This window comes from Scardinius erythrophthalmus, assembly GCF_964197995.2.
Source record: "Scardinius erythrophthalmus genome assembly, chromosome: 19".
Taxonomy (NCBI): domain Eukaryota; kingdom Metazoa; phylum Chordata; class Actinopteri; order Cypriniformes; family Leuciscidae; genus Scardinius; species Scardinius erythrophthalmus.
In genome coordinates this window covers 6,747,236-6,770,332 of record NC_138239.1, presented here as the reverse complement: position 1 = coordinate 6,770,332, position 23,097 = coordinate 6,747,236, and the positions used below count along the sequence as shown (strand labels likewise).

Genomic DNA, 23,097 nt, shown 5'->3' with positions numbered 1-23,097 from the left:
TGGGCATCAAACACAATGGCAGCAAAGCACATTTCCTGGCAGCGTACAACCAGAGCTGCTGTTTGGTGACACACTCTGAGCTTATCCGAGAAATATGACTCTTCAAAACTTGATGCAAATTTGCCAGTATAATGAATGCTGGCTAAGCAAAGACGCTTCATTTGATTTCAGGAGTATGCAGCAGACCTCAATGCATTACTAGAGGCATTGCATGCTTGCGTGTGTGGTGTTAAAGCCAAGATGAATGAATGAATGAATAAGAGGCAGAAAGCTTTTTGTGTGTGTATGCAGTATGTAAGGTTGTGTGACAATGGAAGAAGCAGATATAGGTGTGTGTGGGTGTATCACTAATCGAGTGAATAGCTGGGGCCACAGGAACAAGCATCATCGAGACATATTAAATGCAATGCCATAAAAACCGCAGACAGGGGCAGCGTGTAATGGACACCGACCAGGCAGGCCTGCTAAAGGTCTACTCGATACCCAAATCGCTCTGTGATTTGAAGACTCCCTTTAGTCCGATAAAATCTCAGCACAGCACAGTTCACAGAATGAAACAACTTTTATGGGATAGTTCACAAAAAAAAAAAAACTGTTATCATTTACTCACCATTATAACGTTTCAAACCTTTTTTTTATGGAACACAAAAGGAGATATTTTGTTGAATGTTTAAGCTGCTCTTTTCCATAAAGCAAAAGAATATGGTGACCACGAAGCCAACATGAATGTTTGGCATGGAAATTCGGTCCGATTTTCGCATATATGATGATAATTCACTCTATGACAGTAGGTGGCGCTTCTTCTGGACAAGCAGAAACACCATGGTTACTCCGGTACACAAATCACTGCACACATTTTAGTTTCTGATACCCACTTGTCACAGAGAATAAAGGGATACAAACCATATTTACCTGTTTTCAAACAGAAAATCTTATTGGTTGGCCAACATTTTTTGCTGTGCAGTGGAAAAGAGATTAGAGCAATCCATCACACTGACACATGCAAATTTTCAAGTCTGTTTGAGAAGATACATTTACAGCCATTTATTCTAATTAAAATGTTTATCACATAGAATTTTCACACTTGAAATTCATCTTTGTGTGAACAGGAAAATCTCAAATCTTACTATGCTAACTATATGCTAGTTTTTATTTTAATTTCATTTAGAAATTTTTTTTTTAGCTTTCAGTTTAGTTCTCATAACCCTGGTCGCTGCTTTTGTTGAATGTAAAAGAGCAGCTCTGACATTCTGCAACATTTTTCCTTTTGTATTCCACAGAAAAAAGAATGTTGGATTAGTTATGGTCAGTGTATCCTTGCATAATACGGAAAAGAATCTTCAAAAATCTTTTTTTTGTGTTTCACAAGCTTTCCCAAAATCAGAAATTAACAGCACCGATCCCAGACTCCCACTTCCTGTCACTTTGTGTGATTAAAAGGAGAGATCGGATTCATCCAGGAACGCAGAAATCAGAGACAATACTTTTCATGGAGTCCCACAAGGCTCCGTACTCGGTTTTATTAGCATAACGCTATGAGACTCAGACAGCAAGACAAGACCTCTGCTAAAGCGAGCAGTGAAGGGCCTTCAAGTGGAGCACAAATGCTGATGAAGAAAGGAAAGGGCGTGATTGTGCAAGGAGAGAGAGCAAGAAAAAGACAAAAGCTACTTTTTTACTCTACTAAATCATCTTCATCATACTGCCTTTATTATGCCGCTGGATGCTGTAAATATAGAACTGACTTGAAAAAAGGCAGATTGTAAAATCAGAAAGAAGGAACGATGGGTTGAAAGAGAAAAAGGGGAGAGGGACCAATGCAGCATAATTAGCCCGAGCTGCTTGGTTACCTTCCAAACAGAGCAAAGGATACTCTGAGCAGGAGAAGAGGCGGGGACAGAGAGAGAGAGAGAGAGAGAGAGAGAGAGAGATATGAAGGGGATGATTGCATTCCACACACACTTGAAGCCCAGTCTCCCTAGGAGACGCAGGATAGCAGCATGACACTGCAGCATCTACACTAGAGCGAAACTGTGCGATTTTATGTGTCACGTTGAGAGTGTGTGAGAGCCAGAGAGAAAGAGAAGTTCAGTTAGCAGAAAGAGCAAAGTAACAGCAGGAGAGCAGCAAAGTAAAAGATATCAAGAGGAACAAGAAAGAGACTGTGGGAGTGACAGGAGAGATGCGCGTGGGGATGAAGTGGGTTTGTCGGAGGAGTTGAGCCGTGCCGCTCACACGAACGCACACACACACACACACACACACACACACACACACATTTCCAAAAGCTCAGGAAAGAGGAGAGAATGAAGAAACACTCGGCCCGAGTGGCCCCTCTCAGCTCCTATAGCGCCCAGGTGCTCACCTGCCCCATCTCTGAAGGTAAAACGCAATGTTTGTGTGTTTCTGAATACAAAATCGTCCCCCGAAATTAGCTAAATCTGAGAAAACCTTCCTTTGGAGATGTTCAGGGACAACCTTAAAGGTAAAACATTTTAAAAAATGTTTTTATTTTAAACCTTTTTTAAAAAAGTTTAAGTTTAGGACTAGTGTTAGAGTTTGGGTAATGGTTTAAGCTAGTAATTATAATTGTTTATAATTAAGTCTGTGTGTATTCTCATTTAGGTGTTTGAGTAAGGAAAGATTGTGTACGTAAGAAAGGGAAAAAATAGACATGTACAAAATTGCAAGTTAGCATGTTGTGAAATGTGTCGAGTGTGTGTTTGTGTGTGTGTGTGTTCGGTTTCAGAGCTTTGTGTGTTTGCAACTAAGCAGAAAAGGAGCCACCTCAGCAGTTTATATCACATTTTCAGTATTAAATTACCTTTTATTTAATGATGTACGGTTTGTCTATTTAAGCATGATACAGGTTTCATGATGCTGTGGGGTTTTCAGAGTAACACTTTACAATAAGGTCTCATTTGTTAACATTAGTTATGCATTAACCAACTTTAACAGTGAGCTTTTTTTTACAACATTTTAAAATCTTTGTCAATGTTATTTAATAAAAATACAATTGTTCACGTTAGTTCATGTTGCATTTAGTGTTATCTCTTCATAAATACCTTTAGGCTAAAGGGACAAACAGGAGGCATTAGCCAGCAGTGATAATTTACTTTCAGAGTTCGTTTTCATTGTTATTCTACGTTTATGCTGTACAGAATGTCTGTAAATTTATGTGTTTCATTGAAAATGTGTTTGTGCTTCAGATTGTGTGAATCATGCTGTTTCTTGCCTGTGTGCTTGTGTTTGGTTAAGCGTTAAATAAACAGTCAAATCCTCAGGGATACTGTTCTAAAGATGTGGTTTTACCACAGAAGAGTCCATTAGGATGTCTAATGACTTTTCAGTTGTGTTTTGGTGTTGACTGTGGTTGTGGCCACATATAGCATGCATCGCAGTTGCATTATGGGATTGAGATGTTGCAGTTTTTAAAACTTCCTGGTTGTGCCGTTATGCAAATACGAAGTAGTAGCTCAATTTACAATAATAACTGATGGTTTAAAGATTTTTTTATCCAAATTTTGGTACATACTGGATTGGTCTCAGACAAGCTAATTGCTAATTGATATTTATTCATTTCAATAAATGCCAATAAATTAAAGCTTCTGACTAATCCTACTACTTCTACAGGTTCAGATTTAAATAGATAGTTCACCCAAAAATGAAAATTCTGTCATTAATTATTCACCCTCTTGTCATTCCAAACCATCTTTTTGATGAAATATGATGAATAGATTTAATTTAGGCTTTTATTCACATATAAATGCACAGATACCACATTTTTTCAGTCCAAGGACTTACATTTGGGTACTTGCCGATACCAAGTACCGATATGAGTACTTAATAATATCATACAGTTCTTCTAACAATGTTTTATTTTCATCAGATGTTTTTCACTTTCTGACTGTAACAAAGTAAATATACAACTTGTATAATCAAATTGCTTGTGTTAAAGGAGCTATTTCTCACCTGTCACCCGTCCTCTTGACAATTTAGCAGAGCATAGTTTGCAGTCTTCTCTACTTTTATTATCATCGCTTATCTTAAAATATCTCCAAACGGCTGACATTACTCCTCCTCCTCCTACTACGACTACCTGACTATATTTCAAATGTAGGCAAGCGGTAAGCGCGCTCATAATAGATGAATATCAGATGATGTCACCAACGTCTCCTCACTGACGTCACTCACTTCTAAAACTTGTCTGCCGCCATCTTGAGTACCTGATTCACGTCAGTCGCAAAGGAACTAGCTAGCTATGCCTTCAATATGGTGTGCGGTGGGGTGCAACAACAAAAAAGGAGACCCCAAAATATCCTTTTACAGACTACCTCAGGACGGAAAAAGACGCCGTAATTTGCGGGTGGGACATGTCCCCACCACTTTTGAAACATCTCGCGGCACGAATGTACCAATACAAATAAACAAAACATCTCCAGTTAACTAGCAGAGCATGCATTTTGTTTGTTTGTTAAATAAGAGGCGATCTAGCGCTGAAATGTGTTGTATCTGAAATCAAGTGATCAAAGTGCTTGTTGCCCCTGCGATCAGTGGCGTGGATACTCAGACAGTACTCGGTAGGTACTCAAGATGGCGGCAGTCAACTGGAAAAAGAGCAGATGACGTAAGAGGTCACGTGATTGATATTCATGTATAGAAGCAGAGCCCGTCTACGGAGAGCCTGCCCACTCCCGATTAAGTCCTATTGTACCGAATTTTGGTTGTAGTTCCACCAGAGCTCCACTGGGGGCGATCGCCCATGAGTGCAAAATGAATGGGAGTCTATGGGGCTAGATGCTAAATTTGTCTCTTTCACCCGATTGCCGTTGAGAAATCTCAGATTTGATTGTAGGTTTTGCAAATTCAACATGGGTTATAGGTCGAAAGTTGAATGAACGAGTACTTATGTCCTTTCGATTTCTTACAGGTTGAGTTGTTGTTGCCCATAACACGCTAGCATTCTGCTAATGAACGCTGATTGGTCATTGAAGGACTGATTACGTCCAGAGATAGCGCTTGATGGCATCGTGACTCTAAAAAATCTAACACCCAGCCATGTGTAATTTCTTTGCATCTCCTTTCGAATACAACATTCAAATTACTAGACAAAAAATTATATCCTGAGAAAAGTGGATTTTGATGAGTATAGCGCCATGGACCTCCATTCATTCTGCACTCGTCCTGTGAGCGCCCTCATAAGGAATCAGAGTGGAACTGCAACCAGTTCAGAAGCCGGAAGTGTACTGAGAGTGAAACTTCTCCCCTTATTAGACATTCTCTGATAGAAGCAACGCGGTGTGGACGCTCGTTTTTCCAGGTGCGCCTCTGTTCATGGTTGCATAGCAACGACAGACGCCACGGGAGTGCAAACGCTTGTGGAAAGAAGGAGAAAGCGGCGCGGTCGCCGTTTTTAGACGCGATATGTGAACGGCTCTTTAAAGTTTTATCGGGTGCGGTTGTATCGGGTTAGTTTTACAAATACGAGTACATGAGCACAGTATCAGACCGACACCCGAGTAGTGGTATCGGTGCATCCCTACATATAAACATTCATCAACTCACACATCAGTTGTGGTAAATGGAAGCTCAAGCATGTTTGCTTGACATGTGAGAACCAATGAGGTTCATTCTCATGTTACGCAGCACTTGAGCTTCTGCAAGAACCAATGAGGGTTGTTCTCAATGTTTATATGTGAATAGAAGCCTAACTTCAATCTGTTCGTCATATATAGCGATTGAGTCTCTTCAGAAAATTTTGGACTAAACCACTTGAAACATATGGATTCATTTTACGATCACTTTATGAACTTTTTGAAGCATCAAAGTGGTAGTTGCGTAGCTGTCAATGGAGGGACAGAAAGCTCTCATATTTCATCAAAAAGATCTTAATTTGTCGAAAGTCTTAACGAAAGTCTTACAGGTTTAAAAACGACATGAGGGTGAGTAATTAATGACAGAATTGTCCTTTTTGGGTAAACTATCCCTTTTATTGTGGTTAATTTTTTTGTACTGACGTGGGTGAAAAAATCAAGTCAAAATTTTAATTATTTGGGTGTAAACGATTCCTGTTCCTTTTAAAGTATGAACTAATAAAGTAATAATTAAAAAAAATACAGTGTATTAGTTTTAGAGTCACTGCTTGAGATATGTCAACAGCTAAACTGCTCATCATAAGTCAGTGTATATTAGCGATCCCTCCACCAAATGCCTTGTTGTAAAATTATGCTTTTGAATCTTTAAAATAGCTGTAAAATAACAATAGCATTTTGTGCAGTGCTGTGTAAATATGTAGGGCGGTAAACCAGGGATTTGCCATTGATGTGACATTTCTGTGCCTCCGCATCTTGGACCTGCGGTTCCCTGGTATTGTTGGTTTCTGCAGGTTGTTAAGCCATCCAGTCAAGCTATCCGCAGGATATAAAAAGTCTGTCAGTGTGGGTGCACACTGTGGGAGCCCTTTTTTCAGCCCAAAATATGCCTAGGAAAGTTGACAGGTATGGGTTTTTTTCTCTTTAAAAATGACATAATTTGAGTTGAGTTGTTGTTTAGATGCAACTATGTCAGCAAACATCTGGAATCGCTCATCATCAGACAGGACAAAGGTGCTCTTATCTGAAGTACATCTTTCTAATATATTAATGCAGTTGTGTGGCTTCTCCCTGAACAGAATGTTGGCGTGTTGCAGGATTTCATAGGCTTTTTAAACACGGTTGAATTTACATCCCTTTATGTCTGGAAGGTTGAGGCATATGACAATCAATAATGCAAAATGGGGTCAGTGTCTTGTTTACGTTCATGGAAGTATCCAAGGACTTGAGCTAGTGCCTTTTCCCTAATGCTGTTGATCAGAATACTTCGATTTTCAAAAGCCAACAGAACGACCACATGGAAGTACTTTATACCATCAGTTCAAGTATGTCCAGTCGTTTTAGAGTTAGAACACAAATTTGAACTAATGTTTACAAATTTGAAATCTTTATGTATATTATAGTCTTTATATGTATTTTTCTAAAACTTTTATATGAAAAAAAAAACTCTTTTCAATGTTTTTTTTTTATTTCATGAAATTTCATGAAATGTTATTCAAAGAATGTCATTACATTTTAGAGAGTCACATCACATGATATGTTGATAGGCTGAACTAACTTTGCCTTGTCATAAAAGGTCAAATTATCAGATATTTTAAGAGACTGTCACAAGCACCCTTCTGAAACCTAAAATGATAAATGGGACCCCCTATGATCTAATGGACTTAAAGGACATGCGCACACAGCAGCCATTGTAAGTGCATATGAAGTGTGCCATTTGTGACAGGGCCATAGAGCACACAATCATGAGGGTCATGATGGCATTTCCTGTTTTGTTCTTTTTTTTTTTTGCATGCCTCTGCATGTTGCGCCACATGACGGTGATTTGGTGGACTAATGTTGCAAGTCATCTGTGAACGCCATTTTTTATTTCTTTTTGAACATGTTATGCCAATGACATAAACACATTAATCTAATACTTGCAAAAGATCAGTAATAAATGCTTTTCCCCTGTATTTCAATCAGGGTGAGATCCATGGCTTGATAGCACGATCACAACAACAAAGTGGCTTTGTGTGTGTGTGTGTGTATGTGTGTGTGTGTAGACATTCTTGCTGACCCAGCACACTGCAAGCTAGTGACCATGGGCCAGCGCATGTCATCTTTTATTCCTGGTCTGGTGTAAATTGATCACTCTGAGTCTACAGCAGATTTTGGCTGTGTGATACTAGCGCTCTTCCCCTCTATTCAATATCCCATCACCTCCCATTCACCACTACTCTCTCTCTCTCTCTCTCTCTCTCTCTCTCTCCCCATCCATCCATCCATCCATCCATCCATCCATCTATCCATCTATCTATCTATCTATCTATCTATCTATCTATCTATCTATCTATCTATCTATCTATCTATCTATCTATCTATCTATCTATCCATTAGGGGTGTAACGGTACACTGAAGTCACGGTTCAAAGAACATTCAAAAGCAACATTAATGTTTGCAAAATAGTATCTATGTGTCTGTTTAGTGACAAAAATCCTTCAGCATGAGTTGTAATGTTGTCAGTACAGCTTCTATCAAGGAGGTCATGACTGATGACAGACGGGATGTTTTCTGATTGGCCGATGTTTTTGTGGGCGCCCTGTGGTGTTGAGTTTCTATGTATATCCCACTATATGTGAATGGTCTCTGTGCTTCTCCATGACCCTGTGAAGCTATTTTTGACAGAGCTTGACTGTGCGACGTAGGCAGATTTTAAACGCTGTCCGGCATTAGTGCTTCACCTGCAGGTAACTGACACTGACAGCGTCTGATCAATACATCCGTACGAACCACAGAGAAACATCAGGGGCAGCTGCACGAGGAAGTGTTGGTGAATTTCTCATGAATAAATCACGTCAACAAAGCACATAATTAGCATTCCCTAACCCCGTCTAAAAATAGCCTGTCCTGTGTTCCAAAATTTGACCAAGTAAAAGACAGGAACAGAACACTGTCGCTCTAATGCAGGCAAGACCAGAAAGAAGAAAGAAAGTACAACAAACTTTAAGTATATTTGCATTTCCTGCCGTAAATACCAGTGTTTGCAGAGTAACAAAGGAATAGTTTTCAGGTTTTGGGCAAAGCATTGTTAGAAACAAAGTAACTCGAACATATAGTCGATCAAGGGAGAGATGAAGAAAAGTCAGTATTAGAGAGATGATTTTGAATACTGAATGGGAGATTTTCAGACTCTAAAAGTGTGCAATTACAGGTTTAAGTAAAGTTTTACACCTAAAGAAATGTTTACAGAGTTTTTTTTAACAATCATTTAGGACCCATTTCTCATTTCTTAGGTTACTTTTTCAAAACTCTTCACACAGTGATCACAACAGCAGTGAATGTCAGCAAAACTGTGGATAATTTATCATTGCTTTGGCACAAAATGCATTCAATGACATCTGTCAAATTGAAATTACATTAATTTTCTCACTCAAACACAAACATGCACCAAAACTGTGTACCTACAGGCCAATTTGCACACATTTACGAAACATAATACAAAATAATCCAGAAATTTGCTACATTTCTGCTGGGATTCCATATACAAGTATGTTCTAAATCTAAAAAATCAAACACTGTCAGAACGATTAGATTTAGCTGAACACCTGCACAGGTGTTAGTCTTTCAATTTCATTACCATTTATACAAAAGGGGAAAACTTAGGAATAATTTTGTACTGTAATTAATGGATCATGCGAAATATTCTGCAGTGAATTATAAGCAGCAGAGAGTGTCATTCTTGTTTCGTGAAGAAATTTTACAAAAGAAAACATTGTATAATGCTACCTATTGTTAGTGTTTTTAACTCAAAAAATGTTTTATGAGTGACAAAATGTGTTTGTTGGTTGACAAACTTTGCCAGTGTTACGGAAGAATGACTTGACTTGATTTGAGACATGTCACATGTATGATATGTTTTGGTAGTTTTAGTGCATTTTGAATTAGAAATTTACTGCTGTGCCAAGATGAAAGTTTGTTAGGAGAAATGTGTGAAAATTACCTACTGTAAGTATTGAGAAATGTTTGTTAGGGATTGTAAACAATTGTAATATGATGTAGACTTGCATGAGGACTCACATTAGTAGCCTACTTCTTTTTATATGTGTAAAGGTGCGGTCACATTAGCAAAATTTTGTGGAAAGAATGGTCCAGCGTGTATTGTTAATAGTGTACGATGTATGAAGCCCATCTCACATTGTGCAAAAGGACCAGGGTTCAGATCTCACGTAACAAAATTACGACTAAGCTTTTCATAATAATGCATTCTAAGGTAATGAATTTAGCTAGCATGCTAACATTCTTATGTCAATGCAAACAAGGGGGTCTGTTGAATGTAGGCACAATTTTATGATCTTAGGTCCTCGAACCCTGATTTACATCACGCTCCAAAGTCTTCTTATCACCAGCCAAGTACATTCTTGAGACACACAAAACATTTAATGGTAGCGCTTTATTTTACAGTCCTGTTTCCCATGTACATACTATGTACTCATTATAGCTATTAAAATAACTGGGAAATAACTAAGTACTAACCCTGAACCAACCCCTAAACCTAACCTTAAGCCATATTGTTATCTTATATTACCCAGTACTTTTTTAGGTAAGTACACTGTAAGTAAAGGTACTGTAAAATAAAGTGCAACCCATTTAATTTCTTAGTACACTTTTAAATGTTACATTTCTGGGAAAAGTCACCTTTATAAAAACTATAACGCTTAAAACATTTAAAAGCTGACAAATTTATGATCTAAAAACATTCTAGGAACAGTGAATTGCAATGTTTCTAAAATGTTAAAATATCCAGTGTTCTAGTTGTAATTAGAATGTTATTTAAAATGTTATGACAATGTTAGTACAACGTTCTCCTAACTTTTCATTCTCAGAATATAACATTCTTTGAATGTTTATTTGTAATAATGTAAGAACGTTAACGTTAACATTCAGCAAATATTAATATCATAAGGAATGTTGTTCTAAGAATGTTTTCTCTCCGCATCATGAGAACACATATAAAATATTGATGTTATAAGAAGGTTCTATAAATGTTCTTTTAAGAACGTTTTATCTTAATATTTAAATACCCTTCACAAAACACTGGTGGGAATGCTCAGTGAATGGACTATGTTAAGCACAGTTGGAGCTGCAGAGCAAATATAAAACACAAGGGATTTCATAATCCAGATTTATTACCAGGGATATAATGAGGCAAGGACGTATAATGTGTGCTGTAATGGTGCAATACTGATCTCTGTGTTGCAGGAGAGGAGGGCTCAGAATCACACGCAGAGACTCCAGGCAGTGAAACCAGTGGAGAAGCCACCGCATATCAGACCTGCGCCAACACAGTGCTCAAGGTGCTGGGGGGCTTACTGGTGGTGCTGTGCATCTCCTCGTCCTGGGTCGGCACCACACAAGTGGTTCAGCTCACGTTCAAGTCCTTCTCCTGTCCCTTTTTCATCACATGGTTCAGCACCAACTGGAACATTCTCTTCTTCCCGCTCTACTACTCTGGGCACGTGGCCACTACCAGAGAAAAACAGACACCCATTCAGAAATTCAGGTGAAGTCTCAATGAATGAAATCACGTTAGGAAGTACAACAGAAGCTGACAGGCAACTTTACTGTACACCTATTAGAGAGACAGTTCCCCTAGGGCAGGTATGGGGAACTCTGCACTGTCCTGCAGTTTAGCTCTATAGGCCTAGCCTAACACATCGGATTGTAATTTTCTAGTTCTCCTGAAGATTTTGGTTAAACTTTTAGGTATGTATGATTGGGGATGGAGCTAAACTCAGGACAGGGACAGTGTCAGTTACCTGCAGGTGAAGCACTAATGCTGGACATTGCAGGACAGTGACACTCCAGGACCAGAGTTGCCCATCCCTGCCCTAAAGCAAGGCTTAGTAGAAACAATTCAGTCCAGTTCATTGAAAAAAGTCTGCTCAAGAAACAGTTTAGACAAATCTCTACTATATTTGTGTCAAGATTTTCAGTGAATAATTAATGACATTTCTGTTTATTCTTTAAAAGATTTGGAATACAGCAACAAGTGTAACAGTTTAGTTTAGGGTCCAATTCTCACTATTTACTAGTTGTTTATTAGCATGCATATTACTAGGATATTGGCTGTTTATTAGTACTTATAAAGCACATATTAATTCTTTATTCTGCATGACCATATTCTACATCCCTGATCCTACCCAATTCCTAAACCTAACAACCTTACTACCTATTAATAAGCAGTAATTAGGACTTTATTTAGGCAAAAGTCGTAGTTAATAGTGAGAATTAGACCTTAAACTAAAGTGTGACCACAACAAGTTACATGGAGCACTTTATTGATACTTTTATGATCTTTTTGGATCCTTTTTGAAGTTAGAAAATCTCAGTCTGCTTTTGATTGTAATTCCATGTAAAAAGTGACTAGCGCCAAAATGTAATATTTTACAAGTTTTGTAAATATTTACATGCAAGATTTTGTATGAATTGTATGATTTGATTTATACAAAAATGTATGGCTGCAACAACTAATTGATAAAATCGATTATTATCGTCAATGAAAATAATCAACAACGAATTAGCCATATTTGCGTGCTGTTCCCTGGAAACCATCAGCCAGTCACATCGCTTTACAGTAGTGAATACTGAATAACCCATTTTTATGGACAAAACGCATATGGAAAATAGGGGAGGACACAGAGTTTACTGCTACGCTCATGGTACATGATCCAAGTTATCTGAAACATGAGAATGCGTTATTTATAAGTGCTTCAAACAAAAGCATAACGCATCTTGCCCTGTCGTGCTTTGACAGATGCATGTGACGTGTTTTCCTCGGCACATAACTTGCATTTTATGGTTATATCCTTGTCTGTAAATGTTAGAATGTCTCGCGAGTATTTCCATTTAGCATATTCTGACAATAAGCGAGTCTTGTTATCATTTTTAATTTAGTCATTTTAATTTCTGCAAATAATTTCTAACTTAGTTAAAGTAACTCTGCAAATTAGTAAGAAATTAGTTGTTTTTAGGTTTAGAATGTAATGTTTGTATTTTAACTGTATTTTGCTAATATATATATTAGTCTTTATGCCATAGACCTGGAGTTCGGTTCATTTGTACTTGCCATGTGCAGCATTATCAAAGTAAGCTAAACATTTTCCTCTCATTTGATGATGTAGGGAATGCAGTCGGTTGTTTGGAGAGGATGGAATGTCTCTGAAGGTGTTGCTGAAGAGAACGGCGCCTTTCTCCATCTTGTGGACGCTGACTAACTACCTTTACCTGTTAGCACTGAGAAAACTGACCGCCACTGACGTCTCGGCGCTCTACTGCTGCCACAAGGCCTTCGTCTTCCTCTTGTCGTGGATTGTCCTCAAAGATCGTTTCATGGGTGTGCGGGTAGGTGGAATTAGCCTGGTTCTACCAGACTCTCGTACATTTCATTTGTACAGAGAGTCTGGCCTCGCTCCATTGAGAAGCGTTTACTTCCTTGTAGGCGGGTTCTCTGTTAAAGTTCAAAACTATTGGATCTGCCCAGAGTCACTCAGGATCTGCCATAGCCAATCGCTAACGTGTGGTCGTCCGAATGATCAGAGGATTATGTTTAGAATAAGATGTCTATCTTTTATAAAGTTCATAAAGCGACGAGAATACTTTTTGTGCGCAAAAACAAACAAAAAAATGACTTTATTCCACTATTCATTTCCTTCTCTCTGTTCCTCGAGTCTTGATAAAGCAGCGCGTCTGTTTGTTGTACGTCACACGTAGGCTCACTATTGGCCGACGCTAGTCATGTGTGTGATCACATCAACGTCATCGTTCTCAGCCACTCCCTCTATTCGCTGATTGGTCCTACAAAAAATTTGTTTCTGGAAACCTAAGAATATACAGCAGTCCCAGACGTAGTACTGAAGGAAAATGAAATTGAGCGGAAGTACGTAGGAGGGCGGAGCCAGGCTAAGGTGGAATAAACCTGACTATTACTCAGCTAGTTGCAGAATTTCATGTCTGTTTACTAATTAGCGGTCTAAGCATCAACACAGTTTTTACCTCAGCAACCTTTCTACCTCAGCAATCAAGGAAGTTGAAATTTGGCAAGAAATGTGTTTGGTTAAAATGCTTCACGAAATCAGTAAAAAAAAATCTTCCAAAAAGCCAATCAAAATTCAGCAGACTATTTTTTCAATGGGAATGCGAATCATCATGATATTTTGTATACAAGTAGAGGGTGCCCACAAGAACTTCTATACCAAAATTGATGAGAATTGGCCATAGAGGACGCTATAATGTTTACATAGACATTTTTATTTGTATTTCAGGAACTGAATGGGATAACCTCTAAATTCTTGCCTTTTAATCCTTCAATTTGCCTGAATAAAGTCATTTTGGATTTCATTCTTATTTCAATAAATAAATAGGGTAAATAAATGGGGTTAAAGGCACACCGGGGTAAAAGGCGCATTTGACTTTATTCTATTTTAAACCACTAGATGGCACAAATTCAGCTCAGCTCTTTTCTTAACTGCTTTTAAAGGGGATGTCTAATGCTATTTCATGCATTCGGACTTATTTACACTGTTAAAGAGTTGGATTCCCTTGCTAAACATGGCCAAAGTTTCAAAAAACAAGTTGGACGTATGATGAGGTATTTCTGTGCCAAATACACTCCTTCAAGATTCAGAACGTTTTTTTCGAGTATGGCCCTGTATGACGTCATAAAGGGCGGAAGTGCTTGAATGGGCACTTCTCCTGGAAAAGTGCGTGCACACACACATTAACCAGAGCGAGAGCAAGAGCAACGTCCATCAACATGCTAGTTTGGGTTACGGAAGCCGTCGGTACCGCTGTTTTCGGAAAGACTTGGTACAGCGTATCTGTCTTTTATAAATCTGACAAAACTAAAGACTCTTCAGAGATATGAAGGATTCTACTCTATAGGTACTCAAGATTAACATGAGATTGGCAGAAACTGCTATGTACTTTATTTGGTGAGTAGCCATTTAATTGGCAGGATCGGCTTTATCACAAAATAAACCCTTTTGGGCAGAGCCGGTTCTAGACATTAGGAGGCCCTAGGCAAAATTCATGTTGGAGGCCCCCCACCCCCAATAAAAAAAACACTTGAAACAAATATGATTCCTAACCTTTTTATTTATACAACATTTAATTTTAAAAGCAGTATATTTTTACTTACACAGTACATAAGTTTGGACACATTACTATTTTTAATGTTTTTGAAAGAAGTCTCTTATGCTCATCAAGCCTGGATTTATTTGATAAAAAAAAAACAGAAAAATAATAAAGTGAAATATTATTAAAATTTAAAATAATGGTTTTCTATTTTACTATACTTTATATTTCTGTGATGCAAAGCTGAATTTAGTGCCACGTGATCATTCTGATTTATTATCAAATGTTAGAAATGGTGCTTAATATTTATTTTATAACCTGTGATACTTTTTTTCAGGATTTTTGATTATTAAAGAGTTGTTTTAAAAAAGTCTTCACTATCACTTTTTATATATTTAACACATATATATTTTTTTCTGTATTTTTGATCAAATAAATGCAGGCTTGTAGAGCATAATAATAAACTTCTTTCAAAAACATTAAAAATAGTAATGGGTCCAGACTTTTACCGGTACTGTACATATTAATCAAACTTTATCTACGGTAATCTCTTTTTTGTTTAATGAAGATGTTATTGTTGTTGTTGTTATTTTGCTGTTTTATTCAATTTATTCACAGTTCCAGAATCCCACTTCAGTAGATGAGCATAAGTGCTTTTATATTGCATTGCTACCTTAAATATGCTATACACAAATCAAGTGGAAGAGAAAGACACGATCGCTATACTGAGCAGAAAAAAATATATAAAGTGAAATTATTGGCGTAATGTCAGGAATCTAATCATCAGCAGAATTTAGAAGATAGACCCATAGATATGAGATCCTTTAGACTATTTGAAACATTTAAAAATGTTGTAGTGTGTTGGCTTTTTAACTTAGAATACAGACGTCTTGTCTTTTAATTTTGTAGCTTTTTTACTAGTCAGCTCCCGACGCGATGTTATTCATTGTACGCGCAAATTCAAAGCGTCGCGTCTGGGCACGTTAATGACGCTCGCGCTCTTTTAAACTCGTAATAAAGCGGTGAATGATTTTTCCAGAAATGACGCTGATCTACAGTACAAGTTTATATTTAGAATACATTGCAATCACTCCAAAATAGATGACGACAACTCTCACACCTGCATTATGAGCTGTGCTTCTTTGTGTGCTTATTAGGCTTTAGCCTCGCAGCATCTGATGGATGCGTTCGTTACACATACTTTCAGAAGCCGGCACACATTAATTGGTTTAACTGCAGTAATGTAACAGTCTATGGTTAAGATAAACATCGTCACTATTTATAGTGAATTAATAAATATTGAAATAAATTGTAGATAGGACATTTGTACTTTTTTTTTTTTTTTTTTTGTCCCTCTGTCTGGGCCCCATCCCGCCAATCGGGCCCTAGGCACGTGCCTAGTTTGCCTTTGCGTTAATCCGGCTCTGCTTTTGGGTCACGTGTGCTTTGCATTGGGGTCCTGACTGATCACCCGGTCAGGGTTTATTTTGTGACAGTGACTGGCTCATTTTACATTATCCTTTACATATACTCACAATAATTTGGATCTATGAATAAATTGCCATTATTTCAGTGAGTGAGCTGAAATTAGTTGCATTAGAAGCACTACCTGTTGATAAATTAAATGATTCATGAAATTGGAGCTTGACAATTATAGAGAAGGGATAAGTGATTTTTTAACAGAAAACAGATACAAATGGTGAGTCAATCAGAATTTATTCTCGTTCAAGTATAAAAAAGCTTTGATGTTTTAGATCTGGATTTCAGGCTAATTACTCCCAGAAAACATTTGGATATTTTTAGCTATCCAACTCAAATATGAAACTGGCAAGTGCAAATCAAAATCGTACCCTGGAGTGCACTGATGTTTATTTTAGTAAAAACCTCAATTGTTTTTCGAAGGCTTTATTGATTAATAATATCTTTGTAATCTTTCCTTTTAGATTGTGGCTGCCATTATGGCTATCACAGGCATCGTGATGATGGCGTATGCTGATGGTTTCCATGGGGATTCCTTTATGGGTGTGGCCTTGGCAGTCGGCTCCGCCTCCACTTCTGCTCTCTACAAGGTCAGTCCAGATAGTTTTCCTGCTCAGCTGAAAATACTGATTCCCAGAAGACCCTTGACGAGCATTAAGACTCCTTTAGTATTGATAGCTTTTACTGCAAAACCTCTTTGTATCACCCAGGTGCTGTTTAAGATGTTCCTCGGCAGTGCCAATTTGGGAGAGGCTGCTCATTTCTTCTCCACGATGGGCTTTTTCAATCTTATCTTCATCTCCTGTGTTCCGCTTATCCTGTACTTCACCAAAGTGGAGCACTGGGGTTCCCTCTCGTCTTTGCCCTGGGGTTACCTCTGTGGCGTGGCCAGCCTTTGGCTAGGTAACATGAATTATGGAAATAACTGATTCTTCACTAAGCCCCAACTAAAAAAACATCACTGACCAATCTTATCTTAGCAACATTTAACCTGCAATAATACATTGTCCATTGTACAATACATATGTAATCTACAATAATCCAATGAAATATTTGTGGTTATTATTTGTCAATACAAGATCTTGACCAAAAATCGATGCACCTCTTGATGGAAATAACATCACAACATTTATTTCCATCAAGAGGTGCATCATTTTTGGTTAAGATCTTGTATTGACAATGCAAGAGTCCAGCACTCTGTAAAGTGTCCAGCACATCCCAAAGACTCTTCATGCTCCTCACAACCATTCTTTCACAATTTGAGCCTGATTTGACCAGATTGAGCCAATCTTGACATTGTCATCCTGGAATATGGCCATGATGTGTCTTACTAGATGGTTGTTTAAGAAATGAAAAGCTACACACTCCATCAATTAGGGTTAGAAGAACTGTTGCCAAACATAACATGCGAGTTTACGGAAAACGTTTTATGCATTTTGGCCGTTTAAATGGGTTTCAAAGTGCAAGTCTTTGAAAACTATACCATTATCGTCTCCGTGTAAACTACAAAAACGCAAATTTGTGAAACCGGTGACATCATGCACATGCATATTGCGTGTTTAGTCTATAGAAGCACAGTGTTTCTTTACAAAGTGACATCGCCATCTACTGGCCTGGCTGCATAAGATGGTGTTTTTAGTCATTTTCACGGATCTGTGTGAATGGGATCATTTTGACAACATGATGGCGGGACAACCTGTCAATCACATGAGATCCACCAATAGCAAACCCAAACCAATCAATTCCTGATGGACAAAATCAAGTCCCATCCTGCACTTTTTTTGTTCGAGAAGCTGTTTATCTCGGATATATGTAGGGATTTACATAAGGCAGAAAAGGCTATCGCAACTTCCATTTCATGCCAACTTTTAGTTTTGTATACAAGTTTGTATACATATATTGGCGTTAAATCCTGCTGATGGTTTACCACTTGATCACTGCATGTTCAGATGTGAGTTAGTGTTGTAGTAGATCAAATACAACCCTTACGTACCCTTCCAAGAGTGCTTTAAGTGCATAGTAAGCAAGATAAATCAGGATAGAATCATCAGTTTACACCTCGAAGTAGCATTTCTTTGATATCCAATATGTGCTGCATCAGATGTGTAAAGCTTGATAGTAACAGATCCACTTATATTTACTGTATATTTGAGCTGAACCGGAGCTCTGTGGCTCTAGGGTGTTTTAAGGATAATATGATATCCATTAACTTTTGTCACTCGTTCAAATCACGTGATGTTCTCTGTGTATTTAGCCACTTGGAGAGGACTGAATGACAAAAAATTCTATATGACCAAACAATCGATTACATAAAGTTCCTGTTTCTTATTTCTCTCTCACTCTCTCTCTCTGTTGTAGTATTTAACATCCTGGTCAATGTAGGAGTGGTACTCACATATCCTATTCTCATATCCATCGGGACGTTACTCAGTGTTCCAGGCAATGCAGGTGCGTGAGTCTTTGCTGTACACCACACACATATACATACGAATCCAGATATGAAAATCCCGTCATCATTTACTCACTCTCATGTTGTTACTCTCAGTAAGACTTTCGTTCATCTTCAGAACACAAATGAAGGTCCATTGACAGCTACGCAACTACCACTTTGACGCTTCAAAAAGTTCATAAAAAGATCGTAAAAACTAATCCATAAGAATTGAGCAGTTTAATCCAACATTTTCTCGAGAGACTCGATCACTTTATATGATGAAATGTAAACTGATATTTCCTACTGACACAGCTGTCTTAGAACCCTTTTTTTTCTGGGTGAAAATACTAATGTGCCGAAGACTTTTGCACAGTACTGTTTTTATGACAGGTGTAACGAGGTTTGTTGGTACGGGAAGAAGGAGGCGGGAACCGGCGAACATTCAACATATTTTAATAAATAAATCCACAAATACAAAAATGAAAGTAAAAGCCAGCAGCCCCTCACGGACGACTGCTGGCAACACAAACAGAAACAAAACATGAACTAAAACACAGGCCTGTCCTCTCTCGCTCTTCACTGTCGTCGCTCCTCCTTTATGCCTCCGCTCCTCCGTGAGAGATGCGAGACCGGTGCGTCTCACAGGTGTAGCTCATCACAATTACGCCACCGATCTCGCGCCGTCCTCCCACGGCCCTCGACCTCGTCCTGCTCGCCACATACCCCCATCGCCCCTCGCAGGCCGGGGGGTACCACCGAGGCTGCGCCTACTCCCCCTCCCCCCCTCCCCGGGGGGACCGATCACGGCGGCTGCGGTACCTGGGGGTATGGACAGACGAGGCGAGAGTACAGGAGACGGAAGCATGAGGAGCGACAGAGACGAGAGAGGGGAGAGAGGAAAAAAAAAAATTCTTGATCCGGTTCCCGGACACACTGCCGCTCGGTCCTCAACCAGCTGAGAGTCACTCGCGGTGCCATGCGATGGTACTGGACATTCGTTGGGGGACGGCTCGACGCCCTTCCGCCTCCTGGCGGCCGGCGGTGACTCCTCTCGAGGGCAGCCGGCAGCGAGTTTCCCGTTCCCTGCTCCGCCCCCATCATGGCCGACGGCAACAGGCTCCGGCCCACGGCGAACGGGAGCGACTCCTCCGCTCCCTCTTGACGGCAGCCACCCCTCCTCGATCCAGGAGCACGGTGTCGAGCTCTCTGTCCCACCAGATCTTCCATCGCTCCAGCACCATCGCCTCGGGCAGCAATCGGCGGCCGACGCTCCCTCGTGCTGCCCGACCTCCTCAGCACCGCGATTCCTCCCAGCAGCGAGGGCTCTCCGACAGCGTGTCCCTCCCTCTTCCCGGGTTTCGGCACCAGTGTAACGAGGTTTGTTGGTACGGGAAGAAGGAGGCGGGAACCGGCGAACATTCAACATATTTTAATAAATAAATCCACAAATACAAAAATGAAAGTAAAAGCCAGCAGCCCCTCACGGACGACTGCTGGCAACACAAACAGAAACAAAACATGAACTAAAACACAGGCCTGTCCTCTCTCGCTCTTCACTGTCGTCGCTCCTCCTTTATGCCTCCGCTCCTCCGTGAGAGATGCGAGACCAGTGCGTCTCACAGGTGTAGCTCATCACAATTACGCCACCGATCTCGCGCCGTCCTCCCACGGCCCTCGACCTCGTCCTGCTCGCCACAACAGGTTTTTGTGAGAATCGCCCTTGAAATACAGAAGAGCAAATCTCTCACCCTCCCCTAAAACAAAATATGAAACTCTATTATAACTGAGTGTCTTGACTCAGAGCAAACACCTGCACCATGACAAATGGGTGGTGAGGTTGCCATGGCGACAGTAAATGCTTTAAGATGATGCTTGTCTTTAAAAACAGTCTTTCGAGGTCAGTGTGTTTAATCGTGTGTGGCTTTTGTTCAGAATGATTCACTTGCATAAAATAGTATGATTCATTTGTTATGTATGCTACATTCCTTATGATTGACTGTGTGCTAAATGTGAATGTATAGATACATTTTATTGTTATAAACCATTTCACATTTTCATAGCTGAGGCTGTAAATTTGATTTAATTTTTGCCTTCATTAGCACAAATTGTAAAAGTTCACATGCATTTTGAAGTCAGCAAACTGGCACTGGATGGCAATTGCTATTCATCTAAAGAGAAATCGCCCTAAAATATCAGCAACTAATGCTGAAAATGTCTTTATTAACGGTAATGAATTTTATTTCACTGGAGTTAATTGGTTGCGTGGCAGAGAGGACTTTGCTAGTGTCATTAAGTTTCACACACTGTTTAGACAGTGTGGGCACAAGTTCACATTTTAATTGTAGAAACTCACTCTTATGTAGTCAAGTAATTAATAGGAGTTGCTAACAAAACACTGTACAATAAAAAGCCAGTAGGATTTCCAGAAATTTAATTTGAAAACATTTAGTCCACCTAATCAAATGTAGTGCAACCAATATGCATAAACATCCAGGGGGTAAAAAAGCATAAAATAGGAAATTATATCATAGAGAGAACTTTGTTGAGGTCAATACGTTTCTATAAATGTAAAAAAAATGTCAGTTCATATATCATATACACTATAAAACCTCAAAAGACACGATATTTAACAAAAATAAAGGTAATTGACAAATATAGATAAAATCGTTTTTTAAAGGTGTACGTTCACATGTATTCAAATTGTAAAGAAAATATGTTATTGTTTGTTTGTGTTGTATTGTATTCTTTGTTTGTGGTGTGTATGCAGACTTCTACTGTTTATACATCTTTACAAATCATTTATTATTTGTTCATGCTTTTGCTGTACCCGATCTAAAGTTGAAACTATTCATCATTTTACATTAGATTTAAGATTAAATTTAAATGCTATTAAAAAGTTGATCAAAACCATATGAAACTGACAAGAATTCAAAGAGTAGATTTTTGCAGATGGCTGTTTTTGTTCCTCTGTGTTCAGCCATCGACGTGCTGAAGCATGAGGTGATCTTCAGCGTGGTGCGTCTGGCTGCCACCTGCATCATCTGCCTGGGCTTCCTTCTGCTGCTGCTCCCCGAGGAGTGGGACACCGTCACCCTGCGCTTCCTCACCACCCTGGCCGACAAGAAGACGGAGGAGCACGGCGAGGAGCTCACCGAATCCAGCGTCCACACGCGCAGCCGGAGCAGAGCCAACGGGGCCGTATCCATCCCCATGGCATGACCTTTGACCTGTGAATGAGTAGCCAGACATCAGCATTGATCCAACACGTGACAGCCTTAGAGAAAAAAGAAAGAACGGTTTGATTGTGTTTTAAGGGTTAGTTCACCCAAAAAATTAAAATTAGCCCATGATTTACTCATCCTCAAGCCATCCTAGGAGTCAATCAATCAATCAATCAATCAATCAATCACATTTATTTATATAGCACATTTAAAAACAACACACGTTGGCCAAAGTGCTTTACACACAGCCCAGCACATATAATCTAAGATTATAAAACAAAGTATAAAACAATTACAAAAATTTGTATTTCAATCCAATGCAAGAGAGAAGAGTTGAGCCTTTAAATGAGTTTTAAATGCATCAAGGGTGGCACAAGATCTAACATGAGGGGTAAACTGTTCCATAAACAAGGAGTTTATGACTTTCTTCTTTCAGCCAAACACAATCGGAGATATATTATTAGTTTATTTATATAGCACATTTCGTACAGAATTGTAATTCAAAGTGCTTTATAGAAGTAATTAAAATAATCAAAATAACTTCCAACAGATGCATAGGAATTTAAAATAGCATGCATAACAAATGAAAATAACAATAAAAATTTATATCAAATATATTAAAACAGACTACCTGAATCACTGAGCTCGGGGATCCCCTGTCTGGAATGGAAGAGATTAAAAAATATTTAATAATACCCTGGCTCTTCCCAGCTTTATAATGTGAGTGAATGGTACCTTAGATTTTGAAGCCCAAAAAAGCAAATCCATCCATCATAAAAGTAATCTATACGGCTCCAGTGGGTTAATAAAGACCTTCTGAAGCAAAGAAAAAATATCCATATTTAAAACTTAATAAACTATAATCATTGGCTTCCAGTAACAGCCATACACAGGTCGATTTCCGGCGGAAGAGTGACCTCTGACCCGACGGATGACGTTTTGGCGAACGCTGAAGCGCAGAGGATTGAGCAAAGCAAAACACCTGTCATGAATTAGAAGTCTAAAACGAGAATTTTTTAAGAGAAATGTCGAAGGAGCTTGAGTTTGTTGCCCAGCCTTGTTTGTTTGAACTGCGAGAAGCGTCTAAATTTCCGCTACTCCTACATCCTACGTCACGCGTCGGGTCAGAGGTCACTCTTCCGCATGATCTCGACTCACATACGGCCATTACCGGAAGCCAGTGATTATAGTTTATAAAGTTATAAATATGGATATTTTTCTCACAAAAACGCATCGCTTTGCTTCAGAAGGTCTTTATTAA

At 39.0% G+C, this 23,097-nt stretch overlaps 1 protein-coding gene across 2 annotated transcripts in view; it reads left to right on the top strand.

Moving 5' to 3' along the window:
- Nucleotides 1-22,414, top strand: part of slc35f4 (solute carrier family 35 member F4) — a 37,551-nt gene extending 15,137 nt beyond the window's left edge. Inside the window, exons 2-7 of one of the 2 annotated variants that reach the window (XM_081347368.1) lie at nucleotides 10,833-11,133; nucleotides 12,755-12,974; nucleotides 16,649-16,774; nucleotides 16,895-17,087; nucleotides 18,543-18,632; nucleotides 21,593-22,414. In XM_081347368.1, coding sequence (XP_081203494.1) covers nucleotides 10,833-11,133; nucleotides 12,755-12,974; nucleotides 16,649-16,774; nucleotides 16,895-17,087; nucleotides 18,543-18,632; nucleotides 21,593-21,834 — 1,172 coding nt within the window. In that variant the 3' untranslated portion in view covers nucleotides 21,835-22,414. Of the gene's footprint in view, nucleotides 1-10,832; nucleotides 11,134-12,754; nucleotides 12,975-16,648; nucleotides 17,088-18,542; nucleotides 18,633-21,592 lie in introns of both variants that reach the window. The other variant, XM_081347367.1, reaches the window with a different exon arrangement.
- Nucleotides 22,415-23,097: the final 683 nt, after the last annotated feature.